At 41.9% G+C, this 22,318-nt stretch overlaps 1 protein-coding gene across 4 annotated transcripts in view; it reads right to left on the reverse strand.

Moving 5' to 3' along the window:
• acer3 (alkaline ceramidase 3) overlaps positions 1-18,492 on the reverse strand; it is a 287,701-nt gene extending 269,209 nt beyond the window's left edge. For all 4 annotated transcript variants that reach the window (XM_073044269.1, XM_073044271.1, XM_073044270.1 and 1 more), the window contains exon 1: positions 18,373-18,492. In XM_073044269.1, coding sequence (XP_072900370.1) covers positions 18,373-18,475 — 103 coding nt within the window. In that variant the 5' untranslated portion in view covers positions 18,476-18,492. The remainder of the gene's footprint in view (positions 1-18,372) is intronic.
• Between the last annotated feature and the right edge of the window lie 3,826 nt (positions 18,493-22,318).

Here is a 22,318-nt window from a genome sequence, read left to right on the forward strand (position 1 = left end):
TGATTTTACAATCTATAGATTCAATTTCAAGGACTCTACAATTCAGGTTCTCAGTATTACTTCATCACTTATTTTTTTCTATTTGCACATTGATTGTCAGTCTTTATCTATAGTGTGTCATAACTTTTATTGATTTATTTATTTTCATCTAAATACTGCAAGAAAATTAATCTCAATGTAGTCTATGGTGACATATATGCACTTTGATAATAAATTTACTTTGATGTCCAGTTGAGAGGATAGACAAGTGTTTCAAAGTACAACACTACTGTAGTATGGCATTACCTCAGTATCACACTAAAATTTTAACCTATATTGTTTTTGCTTCAGAAGTTCAGAACCCACAATTTTCTGATTACAGTACAAGCTAAGAGTGCTAACAACAGAGCAACTGTTGGTTAATACTCAGGTGGAATAATTTCCAAGAGCACTGCACTGACCAAATCCAACATCTATGGAGGAAGAAACAAGCAAAGTACACCACCCTGTTCCTAAGCAGCAGTTAAATGGTATATTAAAATCTGGAGTAAACTCCAAAGAGCAAAATAAAAGGTCACTCTCTTTAAATATAAGCTGGCTGGAATTTTAAAATGTAAGGGTTAAAACTCTCAACAACAGCAAAGCTTACTGAAAATAAATTTTGATCATAACCTACTGACATTATGCATTGAAAATGTGCAGTTTGTTAAAATCTTATTTTGAGGACATCCACACGATCATCTTTTCCTAACCCATTTGGATCCAGTTTAAAAACTTGTGTATTAAATAATACAAGGTGACCTTGTATTGCTAAAGTAAACTGCACAGCTTTACTGTTCTATTTTAGCCACAACACTGGTATATATCAGGTGTCTGATGACTCTCGTCCTATACTCAATGGGAGTTTAGAAAAAATGCGGGGGATCTCATTGAAAGCTACCAAATATTGAAGCACTTAGATAGAGCGGATGTGAAAATGATGTTTTCTATAATGGGAGAGTCCAGTACAAAAAGTAGAATAGAAGGATGCAGAATAATTGAGGAAGCATTTCTTTAGCCAGAGGCTGGTGAATCTGTGGAATTCATTACCATATTTGTGGAGGCCAAGTCACTGATAATATTTAAAATGGAGGTTGATGGGTTTTTGATTAGTAGGGGCATCAAAGGTTAAGGGGAGAAGGCAGGAGAATGGGGCTCAGAGGTAAAATAAATCAGCCATAATCAAATGGCAGAGCGGACTCAATGGGGATGGCATAGGTGCAGACACAGCCGGCACTGAGACACCAGGCAAGGTCATTTGATTCCAGACAACACACACAAAATGCTGGAGGAACTCAGCAGGCCAGGCAGCATCTGTGGAAAAAAAGTACAGTCGACATTTCGGGCCAAAGCCCTGGAGAAAAAAAGTGGAGTAGATTTAAAAGGCGTGGGAAGGGAAGAGAGAACTACAGGTAATAAGTGAAACCTGGAGGGGGAGGGATGGGGTAAAGAGCTGGGAAGTTGATTGCTGAAAGAGACAGAAGGCATGGAAGAAAGAAAAGGGGGAGGAGGAGCTCCAGAGGGAGGCGATGGGTGGGCAAGGAGATGAGACTAGAGAGCAAAAAGGGGATTGGAAATGGAGAAGGGTGACGTTGGAGGGAATTCAGGAAGTTTGAGAAATCAATATTCATGCCATCAGCTTGGAGGCTACCCAAACGGAATACAAGGTGTTGTTCCTCCAACCTGAGTGTGAACTTATCACGACAGTGGAAGAGGCCATGGATGAAGTGGAATTAAAATGCGTGGCCACTGGGAGATCCTGCTTGTTCTGGAGCATGAAGCGTAGCTGCTTGGTGGGTCACCGATGTACAGGAGGCCACACTGGGAGCACTGAACATAGTAAATGACCCTAACAAACTCACAGGTGAAGTGTCGCCTCACCTGGAAGGACTGTTTAGGGCTCTGGATGGTAGTGAGGGAGGAGGTGTAGGGGCCGGTGTAGCATTTGTTCCGTTTGCAAGGATGAGTGCCAGAAGGGAGATCAGTGGGGAGGGAGAATGCACAAGGGAATCCCTGCAGAAAGTAGAAAGTTGGGGGGGGAGAGGGAAAGATGTGCTTGGTGGTGGATTCTATTGGTGGCAAAAGCTTTGGAGAATTATGTGCTTGATGCGGAGGCTGGTGGGGTGGTAGGTGAGAACAAGAGGAATCCTCTCTGTGGTAAGGTGGTGGGAGAATGGGATAAGAGCACACATGCGTGAAATGGAAGAGATGCGGTTGAGGGCAGCATTGATGGTGAGGAAGAGAAGTCCCTTTCTTTGAAAGAGGAGGACATCTCCTTCGTTCTAAAATTAAAAGCCTCATCCTAAGAGCAGATGCAGTGAGACAGAGAAATTGAGAAAAGGGGATGGTGCTTTTACAAGTAGTAGGGTGGGACAAGGTGCAGTCTAGGTGACTATGAGAGTCCATGGGGTTTGTAATAGACATTAGTGGATAATCTATCTCCAGAGATAGAGACAGTAAGGTCGAGAAAGGGAAGAGAGGTGTCATAAATGGACCAGGTGAATTTGAGGGTAGGGTGGAAGTTGGTGACAAAGTGGATAAAGTTGACAAGTTCAGCATAGGTGCAAGAAGCAGCACTAATGCAGTCATCGATGTAGCATAGGAAAAGTGTGGGACGATCACCGGTGTAGCCGACAAACAGGTAGGCATAGCTGGGACCCATGCGAGTGCCCATGGCTACCCCTTCCCCCACCAGGCTTCACCTATCACCTGGTGGTTCTCTCTCCCCTCCTCCCACCTTTTAAATCTTCTCCTCAGCTCTTTTTCTCCAGTCCTGCAGAAGGGTTCGGTCCAAAACATCGACTGTACTTTATTTTTAAACATAAATTCTGTCTAGCCTGCTGAGTTCCTCCAGCATTTTGTGTGTGTTGCTCGGATTTCCAGCATCTGCAGATTTTCTCTCATTTGTGATTTGACTTCAAACAATTGGTTTATGAATCATTACACAATGTCTCTTTGGTACTTCCCATTCCCTCCCCTCTCCCTTCTTTTCCCAACCATGATTTCCTGCTCCATGTCCCCTTCCCACTCTCAGTCCACAATAGAGACCCATATCAGTCAGGTTTATTATCATTCACATATGTCATAAAATCTTTTGGGGGTCAGCAGTACAGTGTAATCCATAAAACTACTACAGTACTGTGCAAAAGTCTTAGGCAACCTAACTATATATGTACCTACATCATTTGCACAGTACTGTAGCAGTTAGTCAACCTTTCTTTGGAACTTAATAGTATCATCTGTCTGCCTGCCAATATCCTGAGAGATCAGAAAGTGGTTTCCTTTGACAAGTGACTTTATTTGAGTTTGCAAGGTTTAATTTCCACCTACGTTGCACAATACATTGCAATATTCTCTGCTTGTCTGGGCAGATGTACCTACAACATTCAACACTATGCAAGACAAAAGTCTGCCGAAACACAACCTGAATCATGCAATCACTACATCATGGCTGCAGGGTGCAAAAGCCACTGAGCAAACTGCTACAATAACCCAAATCATTCATCCCCAGCATCTGGATGCATAAAGTCAAGTCAAGTCAACTTTTATTGTCATTTCGACCATAACTGCTGGTACAGTTGCATAGTAAAAATGAGACAACGTTTTTCAGGACCATGGTTTACATGACACAGTACAAAAACTAGACTGAACTACGTAATTAAAAAAAACACAGAGAAAGCTATACTAGACTACAGACCTACACTGGACTGCATAAAGTGCACAAAAACAGTACCAGCATTACAATAAATATTAAACAGGACAGTAGGGCAAGGTGTCAGTCCAGGCTTCGGGTACTGAGGAGTCTGATAGCTTGGGGGAAGAAACTGTTATATAGTCTTGTCGTAAGAGCCTGAATGCTTCGGAGCCTTTTCCCAGACGGCAGGAGGGAGAAGAACGGCAAGTACCGGTATATGGAAACACCATCAATTCAAGTTTACTGTCATTCAACCATACGTATGTATATAGCTAAACAAAACAGCATTCCTCCAGGGCCAAGGAGAGCAGGACTGATGGGAGAGCTGGCCTACAGTGGCCAGATTCCACACAACCACCATGCCTCCGTTCTCTCCCACACTGCCTCTGACACCTCCTCCCCTGGATGGCTGTTACAGGTGGTGCCGCAGCAGAAGGGCCTGGTCCATAAAACAACTAAGGCCATACAGTCTCGTCAATTAGTTGAACTTGCAGTACTTTGTATTACCAATGTCATTGGCGTCTTGCAATCAAAAGTAATTCATTTAAGACAAATGTTTTCAGCTTTTGTTGGACCCGGAGAGGCTGTAGCAACCACCTACACCACTACTTTTCCGGAACCCTTACACTTCTAATGTAACATCGGTTTTGATTCTCTCTCCACAGACACATCACAACCCTTTGTATGTATTTCCAGCATTTTCTGTTTTATTTCAGTTTTCGGTATCAATGGCATTTTAATTTTTGAAACATTATTAGCTGTACCTTCCACCAAGATGTTCATTTTCCTAATTGTCATTTCTTCACTAGTGACGGATCAGAATCAGATTTAATATCACCAGCATGTGCTGTGAAATTTGTTGTATTTGTGGCAGCAGAACAATGTGATACATAATAACAGAAAAATACTGAATTACACAAAGAACAATATGTTAAACAGTTAAATAATTAGTACAAAAAACAGAAATAAAGAAGCAGAAAGGTAGTATTCAGGAGTTTAATATTCATTCAGAAATCAGCTGGCAGAGAGGAAGAAGCTGTTCCTGAATCATTGAGGATCAAACACCTGCTATTCCATTGCGGAAATTAGCTTCACCATGCAGGATTACCATCATTTAGAAGGCAGCCCATCGCCAAGGGCAATGAGGGTTGGGCAATAACACCCACACCTAAGAATTATATATTTTTTCTGAACTGAATTTCAACACAGAAGTGAATTTTGCTATTATTTTCCTTCAATGTTACATAAAGGGGGCAGAAAAATTGTACAGTATTTTAAATTGAAATTGGTGGTTTTTATAAATCAAATCTACATACATGTTGTACTGAGTGAGTATACTTTTTTTAATCTCTACTTCAAAATATAAACATTTGCTGTAGAGAGGTACAGTAAAGATTTACCAGACTGGTTCCTATGATGGTATGTTTGCTACATGTATGAAAATTGAGTTTACTTGATAAATTCAGATGATTCACATCAGAAGGTTTTGAAAAAGGTTATCATTTCTCAAACTACTATAGATTTTGGAATGATTTTTGAATATTAGAGGGTGGGGAATGTGACGTACCACACTTCCGGGGTGCCTTGAGGCGACTTGTGTAGCAGCAGCACTGTCAATGGATATGATTAAATATTCTCATTTCTGCCTGATATAGCTAAAAAGCACAACTGCTTCCAAAGTCAGTACAATCAATAAAGATGTCTTAATGCAATTAAAACAACTATCGCTACTTAAAACTGACGGGAACAATACTGATTGTGGACGGACTCCTTGCCAGAAACATGGTTGCAGGTCACTGGTTGCAGCAGTGCGATTAAGGAAACGGGGATCTGAACTCCCAATACTGACTATCTTGCTGACTTTATCTCTGCTGAATAAAATCAATGATCTCAAAGCTAGGGTGCTGAATCAGAGGGACAAAAGGACCATGTGTGTTCTTTGTTTCATAGAATCCTGGTTAACCCCTTCCATACCAAATGAGATTCAGATTGAAAGGTTTACTATAAACCATCAAGATAGATCTATAGAGTGTCTCAAAAGCAGAGGTGGAGGAGTATGCCTCATGATCAACACTACTTGGTGCACAAATATATCAGTGCTGCCCCAATTCTGTTCACCAGACCTGGAATATCTAGCAGTTAAGCGCCATTTAATACCATCATTCCCACAATCCTGATTGATAAGTTACAGAACCTGGGCCTCTGTACTTCCCTCTGCAATTGCATCCTCAACTTCATAACAGGAAGACCACAATCTGTGCAGATTGATGATAACATCTCCTCCTCACTGACGATCAACACTGGTGCACTGTTCTACTCTCTCTAGACCCATGACTGTGTGGCTAGGCATAGCTCAATTACCAACTATAAATTTGCTAATGATACAATCATTGTTGGCAGAATCTCAGATGGAGACGAGAGGGTGTACAGGAGCAAGATATGCCTACTAGTAGTGGAGTGGTGCCATAGCAACAACCTTGCACTCAACATCAGTAAAACAAAAGAGCTAATTGTGGACTTCTGGAAGGGTGAGACGAAGGAACCCATACCAATCCTCATAGAAGGATCCAAAGTGGAGAGAATGAGTGAGCAGTTTCAAGTTCCTAGGTGTCAAGATCTCCAAGGACCTAACCTAGCCCCAACATATTGATGCAGTTATAAAGAAGGCAAGACAGCAACTATACTTCATTAGGAGTTTAAAGAGATTTGGTATAAGACTCTAAGACCATAAGATATAGAAGCAGAAGTGGGCCATTCGGTCCATCGAGTCTGCTCCACCATTCAATCATAGGCTGATCCAATTCTTCCAGTCATCTCCACTCCCCTGCTTTCACCCCATACCCTTTGATGCCCTGGCTAATCAAGAATATATCTATCTCTGCCTTAAATTCACCCAGTGACTTGGCCTCCACAGCCACTTTTGGCAACAAATTCCACAGATTAACACCCTCTGACTAAAGTAAATTCTCCCTATCTCAGTTCTAAAAAGACATCCTTCAATCCTGAAGTCGTGCCCTCTTGTTCTAGAAATCCCCTACCATGGGAAATAACTTTGCCATGTGTTCAGGCCTTTTAACATTCAAAATCTTTCTATGAGATTCCCCCTCATTCTCCTGAACTCCAGGGAATACAGCCCAAGAGCTGCCAGACATTCTTCATATGGTAACCCTTTCATTCCTGGAATCATTCGTGAATCTTCTCTCAATCCTCTCCAATGTCAGTAAATACTTTCTAAAATAAGGAGCCCAAAACTGCACACAATACTCCAAGTGTGGTCTCACGAGTGCCTTATAGAGCCTCAACATCACATCCCTACTCTTATATTCTATACCTCTAGAAATGGATGCCAACATTGCATTCGCCTTCTTCACAACCAACTCAACATGGAGGTTAAACTTTAGGGCATCTTGTACAGGACTCCCAAGTCCCTCTGCATCTCTGCATTTTGAATTCTCTCCCCAACTAAATAATAGTCTGCCCAATTATTTCTTCCGAAAAAGTGCATGACCATATACTTTCCAACACTGTATTTCATCTGCCACTTCTTTGCCCATTCCTCTAAACTATCTAAGTCTCTCTGCAGTTTCTGTTTCCTCAACACTACCCACTCCTCCACCTACTTTGTATCATCAGCAAATCTAGCCACAAATCCATTAATACCGTAGTCCAAATCATTGACACACATCGTAAAAAGTAACGGTCACAACACCGATCCCTGTGGAACTCCATTGGTAGCCGGCAGCCAGCCAGAATAGGATCCCTTTATTCCCGCTCTCTGTTTTCTGCCAACCAGCCAATGCTCCACCCACGCTGCTAACTTCCCTGTAATTCCATGGGCTCTTATCTTGCTAAGCAGCCTCAAGTGCGGCACCTTGTCAAAGGCCTTCTGAAAATCCAAGTACACCACGTCTACTGCATCTGCATCAGACGTGTATGTCAACATATACACTCAAAATCTTCTATAGCTGTACCATGGAGAGCATTCTGACAGGCTGTATCATAGTCAGGTATGGAGGGGCTACTGTACATGACTGAAAGAAGCTGCAGAGGATTGTAAATTTAGTCGGCTTCATTTTGGTACTAGCCTACAAACTATCCAAGACATCCTCAAGGAGCAGTCTCTTAGAAAGGCAGCATCCATTATTAAGGACCCCCAGCACCCAGGACATGCACTTTTCTCACTGTCACCATCAGGCAGGAGGTATAGAAGCCTAAAGGCACACACTCAGCAATTCAGGAACAGCCATCCGATTCCTAAATCGACATTGAACCATCCTCACTTTTTTAAAATATATATTATTTTTGCCTTTGCACAATTTTTAATTCAATACGCGTATACTGTAATTGATTTACTTATTTATTATTATTTTATTATATTTTCTTCTTGAAAGTAGGTACAGAAGAGATGTCAGGGGCAAGTTTTTTTACGCAGAGGGTGGTGAATGGGCTGCCGGTGATGTTGGTGGAGGCAAATACAATAGGGTGTTTTCAGAGACTCCTGGATAGGTACATGGAGCTTAGAAAAATAGAGGGCTATGAGTAAACACGAGGAAATCTGCAGATGCTGGAAATTCAAGCAACACACACAAAATGCTGGTGGAACACAGCAGGCCAGGCAGCATCTATAGGGAGAAACACTGTCGACGTTTCAGGGCGAGACCCTTCATCAGGACTAACTGAAAGGAAAGATAGTAAGAGATTTGAAAGTAGGAGGGGGAGGGGAGTATGCAAAATGATAGGAGAAGATCAGAGGGGATGGGGTGGAGCTGAAAACCAGAAAGGTGATTCCAAAAGGGATACAGAGCTGGAGAAGGGAAAGGATCATGGGATGGGAGGCCTAGGGAGAAAGAAAGGGGGAGGGGAGCACCAGAGGGAGATGGAGAACAGGCAGAGTGATGGGCAGAAAGAGAGAGAAAAAAAGGAGGGGGTAGAAAAACTAAATATATCAGGGATGGGGTAAGGAGGAGAGGAGGGGCATAAACAGAAGTTAGAGAAGTCAATGTTCATGTCATCAGGTTGGAGGCTACCCAGCCGGTATATAAGGTGTTCCTCCTCCAACCTGAGTGTGGCTTCATCTTGACAGTAGAGGAGGCCATAGATAGACAGATCAGAATGGGAATGGGACGTGGAATTAAAATGTGTGGCCATTGGGAGATCCTGCTTTCTCTGGCGGACAGAGCGTAGGTGATCAGCAAAACGTTCTCCCAGTCTGCGTCGGGTCTAACCAATATATAAAAGGGCACACCAGGAGCACTGGACACAGTATACCACACCAGCCGGCACACAGGTGAAGTGTCGCCTCACCTGGAAGGACCGTCTGGGGCCCTGAATGGTGGTGAGGAAGAAATGTAAGGGCAGGTGTAGCACTTGTTCCACTTACAAGGATAAGTGCCAGGAGGGAGATCGGTGGGAAGGGATGGAGGGGGGATGAATGGACAAGGGAGTCTATCCATGGCCTCCTCTACTGTCAAGATGAAGCCACACTCAGGTTGGAGGAACACCACCTTATATACTGGCTAGGTAGCCTCCAACTTGATGGCATGAACATTGACTTCTCTAATTTCCGTTAATGCCCCTCCTCCCCTCCTTACCCCATCCCTGATATATTTAGTATTTTCCCCCCTCCTTTTTTTTTTCTCTTTTTCTGCCCGTCACTCTGCCTGTTCTCCACCTCCCCCTTTCTTTCTTCCTAGGCCTCCCATCCCACGATCTTTTATCTTCTCCAGCTCTGTATCCCTTTTGCCAATCACCATTCCGGCTCTCAGCTTCACCCCACCCCTTCCGGTCTTCTCCTATCATTTCGCATTTTCCCCTCCCCCTCCTACTTCCAAATCTCTTACTATCTTTCCTTTCAGTTAGTCCTGACGAAGGATCGGCCCGAAACGTCGACAATGCTTCTCCCTATAGATGCTGCCTGGCCTGCTGTGTTCCACCAGCATTTTGTGTGTACGACTATGAGTAGCCCTAGGTAATTTCTAAAATGAGTACATGTTCGGCATGGCATCGTGGACTGAAGGGCCTGTTTTGTGCTGCAGGTTTTCCATGTTCTTTCCATGTTCTACATTATGTATTGCATTGAACTCCTGCTGCTAAGTTAACAAATTTCATAACTCATGCTGGTGATAATAAACCTGATTCTGATTCTAAAGAAAAGCATAGAACTACTGACCTATCAGCCTGATGCTGTCGGCTGGGAAAATGCTGAAATAAAAAGGTTGACATGTCAATATGCTTAGAAGTTTATAATATGATAGATTCTACTCAATTATATTATGAAATAAATTATAAAATCAATTTTTTGTTCTAACGGTGCTCTTTTCTGTAAACATTGTGTATAGTTTATGTTTCTCTTGAGAATGCTACTTACATAATGCTATGTGCCTGTGATGCTGCTACAATTATGTTTCTCATTGCACACATGTACTTGTGCATAAACTCAAACGGGAATCATTTTGATTCATCTACTGTAGTCCTGAGAACGCATCAAACAGTCACTGAGAAAGAACCAGAGTGTCTAGTGTATTTGAACTTCATGAAGATTTCCAATGAAGGCTGGTTAAGGTGATTAGATCAGATGAAGTAGAGGTAATATACCAGCATAGATTGAGTGCTGATGATCAAATTTTTAAAAACAGGATGATTACACAGATCCTCCTCAGATTGGTAAAGCAAGACTCGTGGTAAGGAACAGTGCTTGGCCTCTAACTATTTACAAGTTACTTCAACAATTTGACTAAGGGTATTAAAGGTGGTATTTCCCAGATTCGCTGTTGTGAGTAGGAAGGAAAGTACAAAGAGGCTTTAAGAGGATAGAGACAAAATGAATAAGTGGACAACTACATTGTAGATGGGATACAATGTAGAGAAAAAATGTGGATATCCATTTTAGTTTTAAAAAACAGACTTTTCTTTAAACTGGTGGAAGCTTGGATGTTGAATTTCAAAGGCAGCTGGATGACCTCAGCCATAAATCACTAAAAACTAAAATGCTAGTGCAGCCGACAGGAGGGCAAATAGCAAGTTAGCTTTCATGCAAGAGAATTGAAGCACAAGGGGAAGATCTCCCTGGTGAGACTGCATGTGTGTTCAATTTGTTTTGCATTCTCAGAACTTAAGTATTTTAATATTGTTATTAATAATTATTAATACAATCAAATTTGATTCCCTTTTGAGATCTGGGCTTGAGTTTTACTACTATAAAGGGGTACAACAAAGACTTACAAGGCTGCGTCCTAGTATAGTATATCTGCTACTTGAGAAAAAAATTGACTAGGCAAGGTCTCTGTCCTTTAGAATTTAAGAAAAAGTGAGGTGACCTCACTGAAATATACAAAGTTTTTTCACAAATCAACAGACTGGATTTAAGGAAGGTATCTCCCCTTATTAAGGAACGAATGGTAAGGGGTAGGCTACTTAGAAATGAAATTTCTTCGGGTGTACACCTTTGGAAATCTCTACTGCAGAGGGTTGTGGAGTCTCAGAAACTGATTAACCAGAAGATCAATAGATTTCTGAATTGAATAAATGAAGAAATACACTGATAGGACAGGAAAATGGTGCTAAATTAGAAAGTCAGCTATGATGTTCCTAAATGGCAGATCAGGCTTGAGGGGTCTACTCTACTATTTCTTTATGTTCAAATAAAAAGTCCATATCTTATTTGTCAAGGAAGAGCAAAGACAATGAACATCTTGACCAATGAATGCTTCAGCTTTTGCAACTTGCAGGAGACTTCTCTACACTCACAACATTCGCTCCCATCATCAAACTCAATGGAATTATTTCTACTCTGACCCAAACCAAAAGGGACTTAAGCGTAAGTTCAAGCTTAAAAACACCAGGCAACTTAAAGGTGAAAGCTTTCAGGAACATTCATTTGGATATGATTAATGGTCACCTGGAGAAAAGGGATTATTTAAGGTAAGCCAGCACAGATTTATTATGGGCAAATGATATCACACAAACTTGAGAAAAATTTATGAGATCATGGTTACAGTTGATGAGTGCAAGACAGGCTTACAGAAGGCTTTTGATAAAGTATTGTGTGCAAATTTGGAGCACATAACATAAAATGGATGTTAATAGAATTAATACAAAGAAGTTGGCTAAGGAACAGAGGGGCATAGTAAATATTTAGACTAAAGGAAGGTGAACAACAATCATGGTTAGAGCAACACTTGAAGGCTGCCCTCAGCACAACCTCACAGGGGCATAGTAAATATATATTCTGAAAGAAGGAGGTGCTCCCAAAAGATCATGGTTAGTGGTACTGTTTATTTTTTGGATTTATATTAATGACTGACTTGGGATGTGTGCTGGTAGAGACAAGTTATAATGCTAAATATGCAATGACAAGACTGTATTGTGATCAATAGAGGACTCGCTGACTTACAGGCAGCAGCAGTTAGTTTGGGGTAATAAGCAGTGGTGATGCTATGTTTGTGCCAGAAGCGTTGCGACACGTGGGCTGCCCCCAGAATATCCTCAAACTGTGTTGGTCACTGACAAAAAAAAACAATACTGTATGTTTCAATGCAGATGTGACAAATAAAGCTAATCTTAATAATTTAAACTGCATATAAGGAGGCTGGTGGAATGGGCTGAAGCTCAGCTGAGGAAGCTTAAACCAGAGAAATGTGAAATAATGAATGAGGAGAGACAAATGAGACAATGTCAAATAAATGAGACTACTCTGGGAGGAGCACAACACCAAGGCACCTGGGGTTAAGAATGAACAAGTTATTGAAAGTGGCAGAGCCAGTTTAGAAAGCAGTTACGAAGGCTTACACAATTCTGAGCTTTAATAATGAAGGATACAGCATAAAAAAGGGGCTACAGTGAAATTTGTCACCTCGTCGTGGTGGACAGGCTTATGTGTTCTTGAGAACCCGAGAGTGATGCCAGCTGGAGCTTAGCTCCTGGTAGGGTCACCCATGATGGCAAGGTCAAGGGGGAGATACCAAAGAACGATCCAACCAAAACCTCAACAGTAGAGCTGACAAAAGATGATGAAACATCACATCAACAGTGAAGGCAGAAGATGGCTGCAACAATAAAGGGTCCCCATTTGTCTTGCATTCCATGCCACTGGACCATGACCCTGATTTGTCGAGGACACCATGGGTAGCTGCTCGTGGCTCAGCCCCTTTGCATTAAATAAAGTCATGCACAGGCATTCTTCATGAAAGTAATAACCCCTTAGGGGCACATCACACTCAACTCATCGCACTACTCGCACTGTTGTAAACTTAATAATTCAGCACACTCACAACTTTAGTGTGGCTAAATTGGCAAATTTTCAGAATTATTGCATAATGCCATTAATATAAAACATAAATTTCAATTTGTATTTTATGTAGATGTTATACTAGTATAATAAATTTTCCAGCCAACATAATTATTTTCCACATAATTGTACTAATTCCAACTATTTTATAATTCTACATAGCAAATGCATATACAGCACTTTTGTGCAAAACGTGCAGTGATTACTCAAGATTCCTCCTCAGTTTTCTAACCTCATTCTGCTTGTGGACCATATCTCAATAATCAATCGGGGATGGTAACCACCTATATGGTTCTATTTACAGGAAGGAATTGTAAATGCTGGAAATCCTAAGTTTAAAAAAAAAGATTCTGGAGATACTCAGCTGTTCAGACAGTGTCAAAGGAGAGAGGGACTGAGTTAGTTAATGTTTCAGGTTGATGATACTTTTCATCAGGTGACTGACATGAAATATTGTTTTATTTTTCCTTATTTATTTTGTTTGACTCCATGGTGCCCAAAACATCAAAGTGTGAATGAGCGAAAACCTTTCAAAAATTGCAGCTTTGTCTTGACTCTCTTTATCCCCCAGGTTACTTCTCACAGTTGAGCCAAACTACACAGTACTCACATTTCCAATTATTCAAATAAAAATTCATATCCATGATTTTGCCACACATAGAACACAGAAGATAACATTACAGCACACTACAGACCCTTCAGCCCATGATGTTGTGCCGACCTTTTAAATTACTCTAAAATCAAACTAATCCTTTCCTCACACATAGACCTCAATTTTTCTTTCATCTATGTGCTTAAGTGTCTTAAGTGTCCCTATTGTATCTGTCTCTACCACCACCCGACAGCACACTTCCACTAACCCACCACCTGTGTTAAAAAAAGTTACACCTAACATTCCCCCCCCCCAACATACTTTCCTCCAAACACCTTAAAATTATGCCCCCTCATATTAGGCATTTCTGCCTTGGGAAAAAAAAATCTGGCTATCCACTCAAACTATGCCTCTTATCATCTTGTACACTCTCAACTCACCTCTTATTCTTCTTCACTCCAAAGAGGAAACCTCTAGCTTGCTCAACCTATCCTCACAAGACATGATCTCCAAACCAAGCAGCATCCTAGTAAATCTCCTGTGCACCCTCTCTTAAGATTCTACATTATTTCTGATGAAGCGACCAAATCTGAACAAGTGCGATCTAAATATGGTTTTACAGAACTGCAACATAATCGCACAGCTCTTGAATTCAACATCCACCTAATGAAATCCAACACACTATACACCTTCTTAACAACCCTATCAACCTGCACAGCAACTTGGAGAAATCTATGGACATGGACTCTGTACCTCCACACTACTAAAAATCATGCTAATAACCCATTAACCCTATACTCTGGTTTAACCAAATGTGGCAAGGGACTGGGGACCGAAGTAATAGGGCTGAGGATCGAGCTGTTGGTTTAAAAACAGAGGTAGTGTGTGGTGAGATTGTCAGAAAGGACAGGCAAATGATAGGGCAAAATTGCAGTCAGAGGGATGATTTGCAGTGTAAAAGAGGGACAAAAATCAAAAAGGATGATGAATAGAAGACTAAAGGTATTATATTTGAATGCAAGCAGTATACAGAGGTTCCTTAAGGTTGTTACCTCCGGAGGTGATAATGGGGACAAGCTCCCACTATCTATTAAATGTTCCCAGTGGTGCGTGCTTCAAATAGCCTCTGACAACCAAGTCCAGCACCTAGCCTTCACGTGTGGCTTAGCTATGAAGCCCGGCAAAACCATTTCTACTGACAGGAGAAGGGGTAAAAGTGGGTTACTGGCCCCTTAAAAGCAGTCACTCTGGCAGATGGGACTCAAAAGTTGTTGTAGGCAGCTCATCTAGGAGAAGGAAAACTCCGATCTCAAACTTCCACTGCCTTGTGGCTATACCCACTCATGAGGAAGGCTTTTGGAGTAAATCCCATGAAAAAAAATCCAGCAAACACAAGGAAATCTGCAGATGCTGGAAATTCAAACAACAACACACACAAAATGCTGGTAGAACACAGCAGGCTAGGCAGCATCTATAGGGAGAAGCGATGTCGACGTTTCGGGCTGAGACCCTTCTTCAGAAAAATCCAGACTGGAGTTCCTAAGGCAGTCCTACATTGTGTTCAATGTTGACTGGCAACTCCTGAGATACTGCTGGTACCAAACTGTATCAGTCTCTGCCATTCCTATGGGTTCATCAGTTGCGTGGAGAGGAGAAGCTTGCTACATGGGCAACAGCTTGCTCCCCATATCATAATGACCAAATTTGCGTATCTAGACAACTATGATGCAATATTCATCATCAACTCTGACCAACAGAGGCTTCAAACAGTATACAGAATAAGTTAGGTGATCTTGCACCACAGTTAGAGACTGGCTGGAGTGACTTTGTGGCATCACTGAGTCATAGCTGAAAGACTATAGTCATCTATAGACTGTAGTTGGACGATAGTTAACATCCAAGAATATACATTGTATTGAAAGGACAGGTAGGTAGGTAAAGGGGGTGACATGGCTCTGTTAGTAAAAAATGAAATCAAACCCTTGGGCATAGGATCAGAAGATGTAAAATCCTTGTGGGCAGAGTTAAGATTCTGTGAAAAGACTCTGATGGGAGTTATATACAGGCCTCCAAACACTAGCCAGGATGTGGGCTACAAATTACAAAAGGAGATCAAAAAGACATGCCAAAATGGCAATGTTACAATAGTCATGGGAGATTTCAATATGCAAGTAGATTAGGAACATCAGTTTGGTGCCGGATCCCAAGAGAGAGAATTTTTGTAGAATGCCAACAAGATGGTTTTTTAGCTAGCTTGTCGTTGAGCCCACTAGGAAATCAGCTATTACAGATTGGGTGTTGTGTAATGAACCAGATTTGATTTAGGGAACTTATGGAAAAGGAACCTTTTGGAGGCATATATGATAGAATTCATCCTACAATTTGAGAGGGAGAAGCAAACGTCAGATGTATCAGTATTACAGTGGAGTAAGGGGAACTACAGAGACAAAAGAGAGGAGCTGGTCAAGATTGAGTGGAAAGGGGTACTAGCAGAGATGATGGCAGAGTAGCAATGGCTGGAGTTGCTGGGAACAATTCAGAAGGCACAGGAAAGGTACATTCCAAAGAAGAGGAACAATTCTGAAGGCAGGATTTCGTAACTGTGGCTGACAAGGGAAGTCAAAGCCAATTTAAGCAAAAGAAAGGGCATATAGAGCAAAATTAGTGGGAAGTTAGAGAATTGGGAAACTTTTTAAAACCAACAGAATGCAACTAAAAAAGACAAAAGGGGTGAAGATAAAATATGAAGGTTAGCTAGCCAAAGAGGATACGAAGTCTTTTTTCCAGATATATGAAGAATAAAAGAGAGGCAAGAGAAGATATTGGACCACGGGAAAATAATGCTGGAGAGACAATAATGGAGGACAAGGAAATGGTGGACAAACTGAAAAAGCACTTTGCATTAGTCTTCACTGTGGAAGACACTGGTAGTATACCAGAAGTTCAAGTGTGTCAGGGAGCAGAAGAGGGTGCTGTTGCTATTACAAGGGAGAAGGCACTTGGGAAAGGTCTGAATGTAAATAAGTCACCTGAACCAGATGGACTACACCCCAAGGTTTTGCAAGTAGCCGCCGAAGAGATTGTGGAGGCATTATTAGTTATCTTTCAAGAATCAATAGAGCCTGGCGTGATTCCTGAGTACCGGAAAATTGCAAGTGTCACTCCACTCTTCAAGAAGGGAGGAAGGTAGAAGAAATGAAATGATAGACCAATTAGCCTGACCTCAGTGGCTGGGAAGATATTGGAGTCAATTGTTAAGAATGTGGTTTCAGAGTACTTGGAGGCACATGATAAAATAGGCCAAGGTCAGCATAGTTCCCTTGTGCAGGATTCCCTAAACGTTCATTTGCAGGTTGAGTCAATGGTGAGGAAGACAATTGCAATGTTAACATTCATTCTGAGAAGACGTAACACAAAAACAAGTATGTAATGCTGAAGCTTTATAAGATACTAATGAGGCCTCACGGAGTATTGTGAGTAGTTTTGAGCCCCTTATTTAGGAAAGGATGTGCTGACATTGCGGAGGGTTCAGCAGAGGTTCACAAGAGTGATTCATATGAGCAGCAATTGATGGCTCTGGGCCTTTAATCAATGGAATTTTGAAGAAAGAGGGGGCATCTCATTGAAACCTATCAACTGTTGAAAAGTCTAGGTAGAGTGGATGTGGAGAGGATGATTGCTATACTGGGGTATCTAGGACCATAGAACACAGCCTCAGAATAGAGGGATATTTATTTAGAACAGAGATTAGGATTAATTGCTTTGGCCAGAGGGTTTTAAATCAGTAGAATTCATTGCCACAGGCAGCCGTGGAGGCCAGGTCATTGAGTGTATTTAAGGAGATGGGTGATAGGTTCTCAATTAGTCAAAGCATGAAAGGTTATGGAGAGAAGGCAGGAGAATGGGGTTGAGAGGAAAATGAATCAGCCATGATGAAACAGCAGAGCAGATTCAATGTGCTGAATGGCCTTATGGTCTTACATGTATTTGGGGCATTTAAGAGACTCATACATAGGTACATGGACGAAAGGATAATGGAGAGAAGTGTTAGATTGTTCTTGGAGTAGCTCAAATAGTTGAGTCAACATCATGCACTGAAGGCCTATACTGTGTTGTACTGTTCTATGTTCCATAAACAATGAACAATGCTAGGACAACCCAGCACACATTTTACTAGGCCAACGAGGCAATGACAATGTTAAATGTCAAAATGGAGGCAGAAGATATGCAGTAAGATCTTTGCTTATAAGAGGCAAAATATAATTTTATGCAGAAAGCAAACACTTCCACTGCTTCCAGATGATATTTATATCATACACAGTGCCGTGCACTGAAGTCATTTAAAGGACACACGAAATGCAACCAGTGTCCAAGGACAAACAACACTCTAAGATTTACACCAATATTTACATGCAGAAAATTAGATCCCCGCGCACTTTTCATCAATGTTTTAAGGAGATAACAGTGACGAACAAAGACAAGAGATGTTACTGCAACAATTATGAAAAAAAAAACTTGTCAGGCAGAGCAGACTTGTAATCCCGGCACGTGTGCGGTTGTATATTAAAAATAAAATCAGACGCATTGATATTTTAAAAACGTTTCACGGTAGGGTCTGAAGGTCACTGAGACACAAGTTTTCGCAGGATGGGAAGATAGAGAATCCCTGATCACTCACATAGTGGGGCGGGAGTTAGGCCAAGACTCGCAGGTCGCGGCAGCGGGCAGCCTTCTTTCTGTTTAAAACGTGACAATATTTGAAATGTTACAAAATTAACTTACAAAACTCGGCCACGTAGAAGGACACGGCGTAATTCTCCTCGCACCAGTCCAGAGTGGAAGTAGGCTCACCCCAGAAGCCTGGTCTGTCAAAGACGGGTGCCATGTTTGTGGTCTGAGGCGGGCCGGGAGCGGGAGGAGGAGCCGTCGCCATGGCAACCCCGCAGACCTCGCCCGGCGCTGTCAATCATTAGGCACGCCGCGCCCCCTACCCGTTGAATCATTCATTCATTCATGGTTGAAGCCCCGCCCTTTCATTCACAGCAGACTCCAGAATCGGGTTTCTATCACTGACATTTAAGCAATACGGCACGGATACAAGCAGTCCATGCCAACCATCGGCGCCCACCCAGCTAGCCCTAACTGCCTGATGAAATGTCTTGGCCCCAGAAGTTGATTGTTTATTTATTTCTACAGATGCTGCCTGACCTGCTGAGTTCCTCCAGCATTTTTGTCGGTGTTGCTTCGGACTTCCAGCATCTGCAGAATCTCTTGCGTTTCCAGTTTCCTGTATACAACTCACGCCTCTGTGTATCTATTCATATGCTTCTTAATGTGAAAGTTATTCTTTTGAGGAAGCAGTGCAATGCAAGAATAGAATAGAATAGATGCAAGAATAGAATGTGCAAATAGTTATTAATGAATATGATATAGTTGGGATCACAGAGACATGGCTCCAGGGTGACCAAGGATGGGAGCTCAACATCCAGGGATATTCAATATTCAGGAGGGATAGACAGGAAAGAAAAGGAGGCAGGGTAGCATTGCTGGTTAGAGAGGAGATTAATGCAATAGAAAGGAAGGACAATGCCTGAAGCTAATGCCTGGAGGATGTGGAATCGATATGGGTAGAGCTGCATAACACTAAGGGGCAGAAAACGCTGGTGGGAGTTGTGTACAGGCCACCTAACAGTAGTGGTGAGGTTGGGGATGGCATTAAACAGAAAATTAGGAATGCTTGCAATAAAGGAACACTAGTTATAATGGGTGACTTCAATCTACATGTAGATTGGGTGAACCAAATTGGTAAGGGTGCTGAGGAAGAGGATTTCTTGGAATGTATGCGGGATGGTTTTCTGAACCAACATGTCGAGGAACCAACTAGAGAGCAGGCCATTCTAGATTGGGTATTGAGCAATGAGGAAGGGTTAGTTAGCAATCTTGTCGTGTGAGGCCCCTTGGGTAAGAGTGACCATAATATGGTGGAATTCTTCATTAAGATGGAGAGTGACATAGTTAATTCAGAAACAAAGGTTCTGAACTTAAAGAAGGGTAACTTTGAAGGTATGAGACGTGAATTAGCTAAGATAGACTGGCAAATGATATTTAAAGGGTTGACGGTGGATATGCAATAGCAAGCATTTAAAGATCGCATGGATGAACTACAACAATTGTTCATCCCAGTTTGGCAAAAGAATAAACCAGGGAAGGTAGTGCACCCATGGCTGACAAGGGAAATCAGGGATAGTATCAAGTCCAAAGAAGAAACATATAAATTAGCAAAAAAAAGCGGCACACCTGAGGACTGGGAGAAATTCAGAGACCAGCAGAGGAGGACAAAGGGCTTAATTCGGAAAGGGAAAAAAGATTATGAGAGAAAGCTGGCAGGGAACATAAAAACTGACTGTAAAAGCTTTTATAGATACGTGAAAAGAAAAAGATTGGTCAAGACAAATGTAGGTCCTTTACAGTCAGAAACAGGTGAATTGGTCATAGGGAACAAAGACATGGCAGACCAATTGAATAACTACTTTGGTTCTGTCTTCACTAAGGAGGACATAAATAATCTTCCGGAAATAGTAAGGGACCGAGGGTCTAGTGAGTTGGAGGAACTGAGGGAAATACATGTTAGTAGGGAAGTGGTGTTAGGTAAATTGCAGGGATTAAAGGCAGATAAATCCCCAGGGTCTGATGGTCTGCATCCCAGAGTGCTTAAGGAAGTAGCCCAAGAAATAGTGGATGCATTAGTGATAATTTTTCAAAACTCCTTAGATTCTGGATTAGTTCCTGAGGATTGGAGGGTGGCTAATGTAACCCCACTTTTTAAAAAAGGAGGGAGAGAGAAACCGGGGAATTATAGACCGGTTAGTCTGACATCGGTGGTGGGGAAAATGCTAGAGTCGGTTATCAAAGATGTAATAACAGCACATTTGGAAAGCGGGGAAATCATCGGACAAAGTCAGCATGGATTTGTGAAAGGAAAATCATGTCTGACGAATCTTATAGAATTTTTTGAAGATGTAACTAGTAGAGTGGATAGGGAAGAGCCAGTGGATGTGGTATATTTAGATTTTCAAAAAGCTTTTGACAAGGTCCCACACAGGAGATTAGTGTGCAAACTTAAAGCACACGGTATTGGGGGTATGGTATTGATGTGGATAGAGAATTGGTTGGCAGACAGGAAGCAAAGAGTGGGAGTAAACGGGACCTTTTCAGAATGGCAGGCAGTGACTAGTGGGGTACCGCAAGGCTCAGTGCTGGGACCCCAGTTGTTTACAATATATATTAATGATTTAGACGAGGGAATTAAATGCAGCATCTCCAAGTTTGCGGATGACACGAAGCTGGACGGCGGTGTTAGCTGTGAGGAGGATGCAGGGTGACTTGGATAGGTTAGGTGAGTGGGCAAATTCATGGCAGATGCAATTTAATGTGGATAAATGTGAGGTTATCCACTTTGGTTGCAAGAACAGGAGAACAGATTATTATCTGAATGGTGGCCGATTAGGAAAAGGGGAGATGCAACGAGACCTGGGTGTCATTGTACACCAGTCATTGAAGGTGGGCATGCAGGTACAGCAGGCAGTGAAAAAGGCAAATGTTATGTTGTCATTCATAGCAAAAGGATTTGAGTACAGGAGCAGGGAGGTTCTACTGCAGTTGTACAAGGCCTTAGTGAGACCGCACCTAGAATATTGTGTGCAGTTTTGGTCCCCTAATCTGAGGAAAAACATTCTTGCCATAGAGGGAGTACAGAGAAGGTTCACCAGATTGATTCCTGGGATGGCAGGACTTTCATATGAAGAAAGACTGGATCAACTAGGCTTATACTCACTGGAATTTAGAAGATTGAGGGGGGATCTTATTGAAATGTATAAAATTCTAAAGGGATTGGACAGGCTAGATGCAGGAAGATTGTTTCCGATGTTGGGGAAGTCCAAAAGGAGGGGTCACAGTTTAAGGATAAAGGGGAAGCCTTTTAGGACCGAGATGAGGAAAAACTTCTTCACACAGAGAGTGTTGAATCTGTGGAATTCTCTGTTCATTGGCTATATTTAAGAGGAAGTTAGATATGGCCCTTGTGGCTAAAGGGATCAGGGGGTATGGAGAGAAAGCAGGTACAGGGTTCTGAGTTGGATGATCAGCCATGATCATACTGAATGGCGATGCAGGCTCGAAGGGCTGAATGGCCTACTCCTGCACCTATTTTTTATGTTTCTATGTTTAAGACATTAAGGAATGATATAAGCTACAAAAATAAATATTGCAAAAGAGGGAAAATGAGGTAATCAGGGCCAAGCTGTAGCATTTGCCAGAGCAAGACTTATTTCTTTCAAATCACCACACAGGCTGCCAGAGATCACCATTGTAATGTAGAGGTTAGTGCAATGCTATTACAGCTCAGTGTGTCAGAGTTCAGAGTTCAATTCCAGCACAGTCTGTAAAGAGTCCGTACATTCTCCCCGTTAACTGCTTTGGTTTTGTCTGAGTGTTCAGTCCAAAAATGTACTGGTTAGTAGATTAATTGGTCATTGTCCTGTGATGAGGCTAGGGCTAAATAGGTGGGTTGCTGGACAGTATTGAATTGAATTGACTTAATCTCACGTACATGATGAGTACAAATCTTTATGTTACGTCTCCATCTAAATGGCCAATCAAAGTAATTTATAATAAATAGAACAGTCAATGTAACATAGAGTACACTCAAATCAGCGTGAGTTAATCAGTC

This window comes from Hemitrygon akajei, chromosome 4 (genome assembly GCF_048418815.1).
Source record: "Hemitrygon akajei chromosome 4, sHemAka1.3, whole genome shotgun sequence".
Classification (NCBI taxonomy): Eukaryota; Metazoa; Chordata; class Chondrichthyes; order Myliobatiformes; family Dasyatidae; genus Hemitrygon; species Hemitrygon akajei.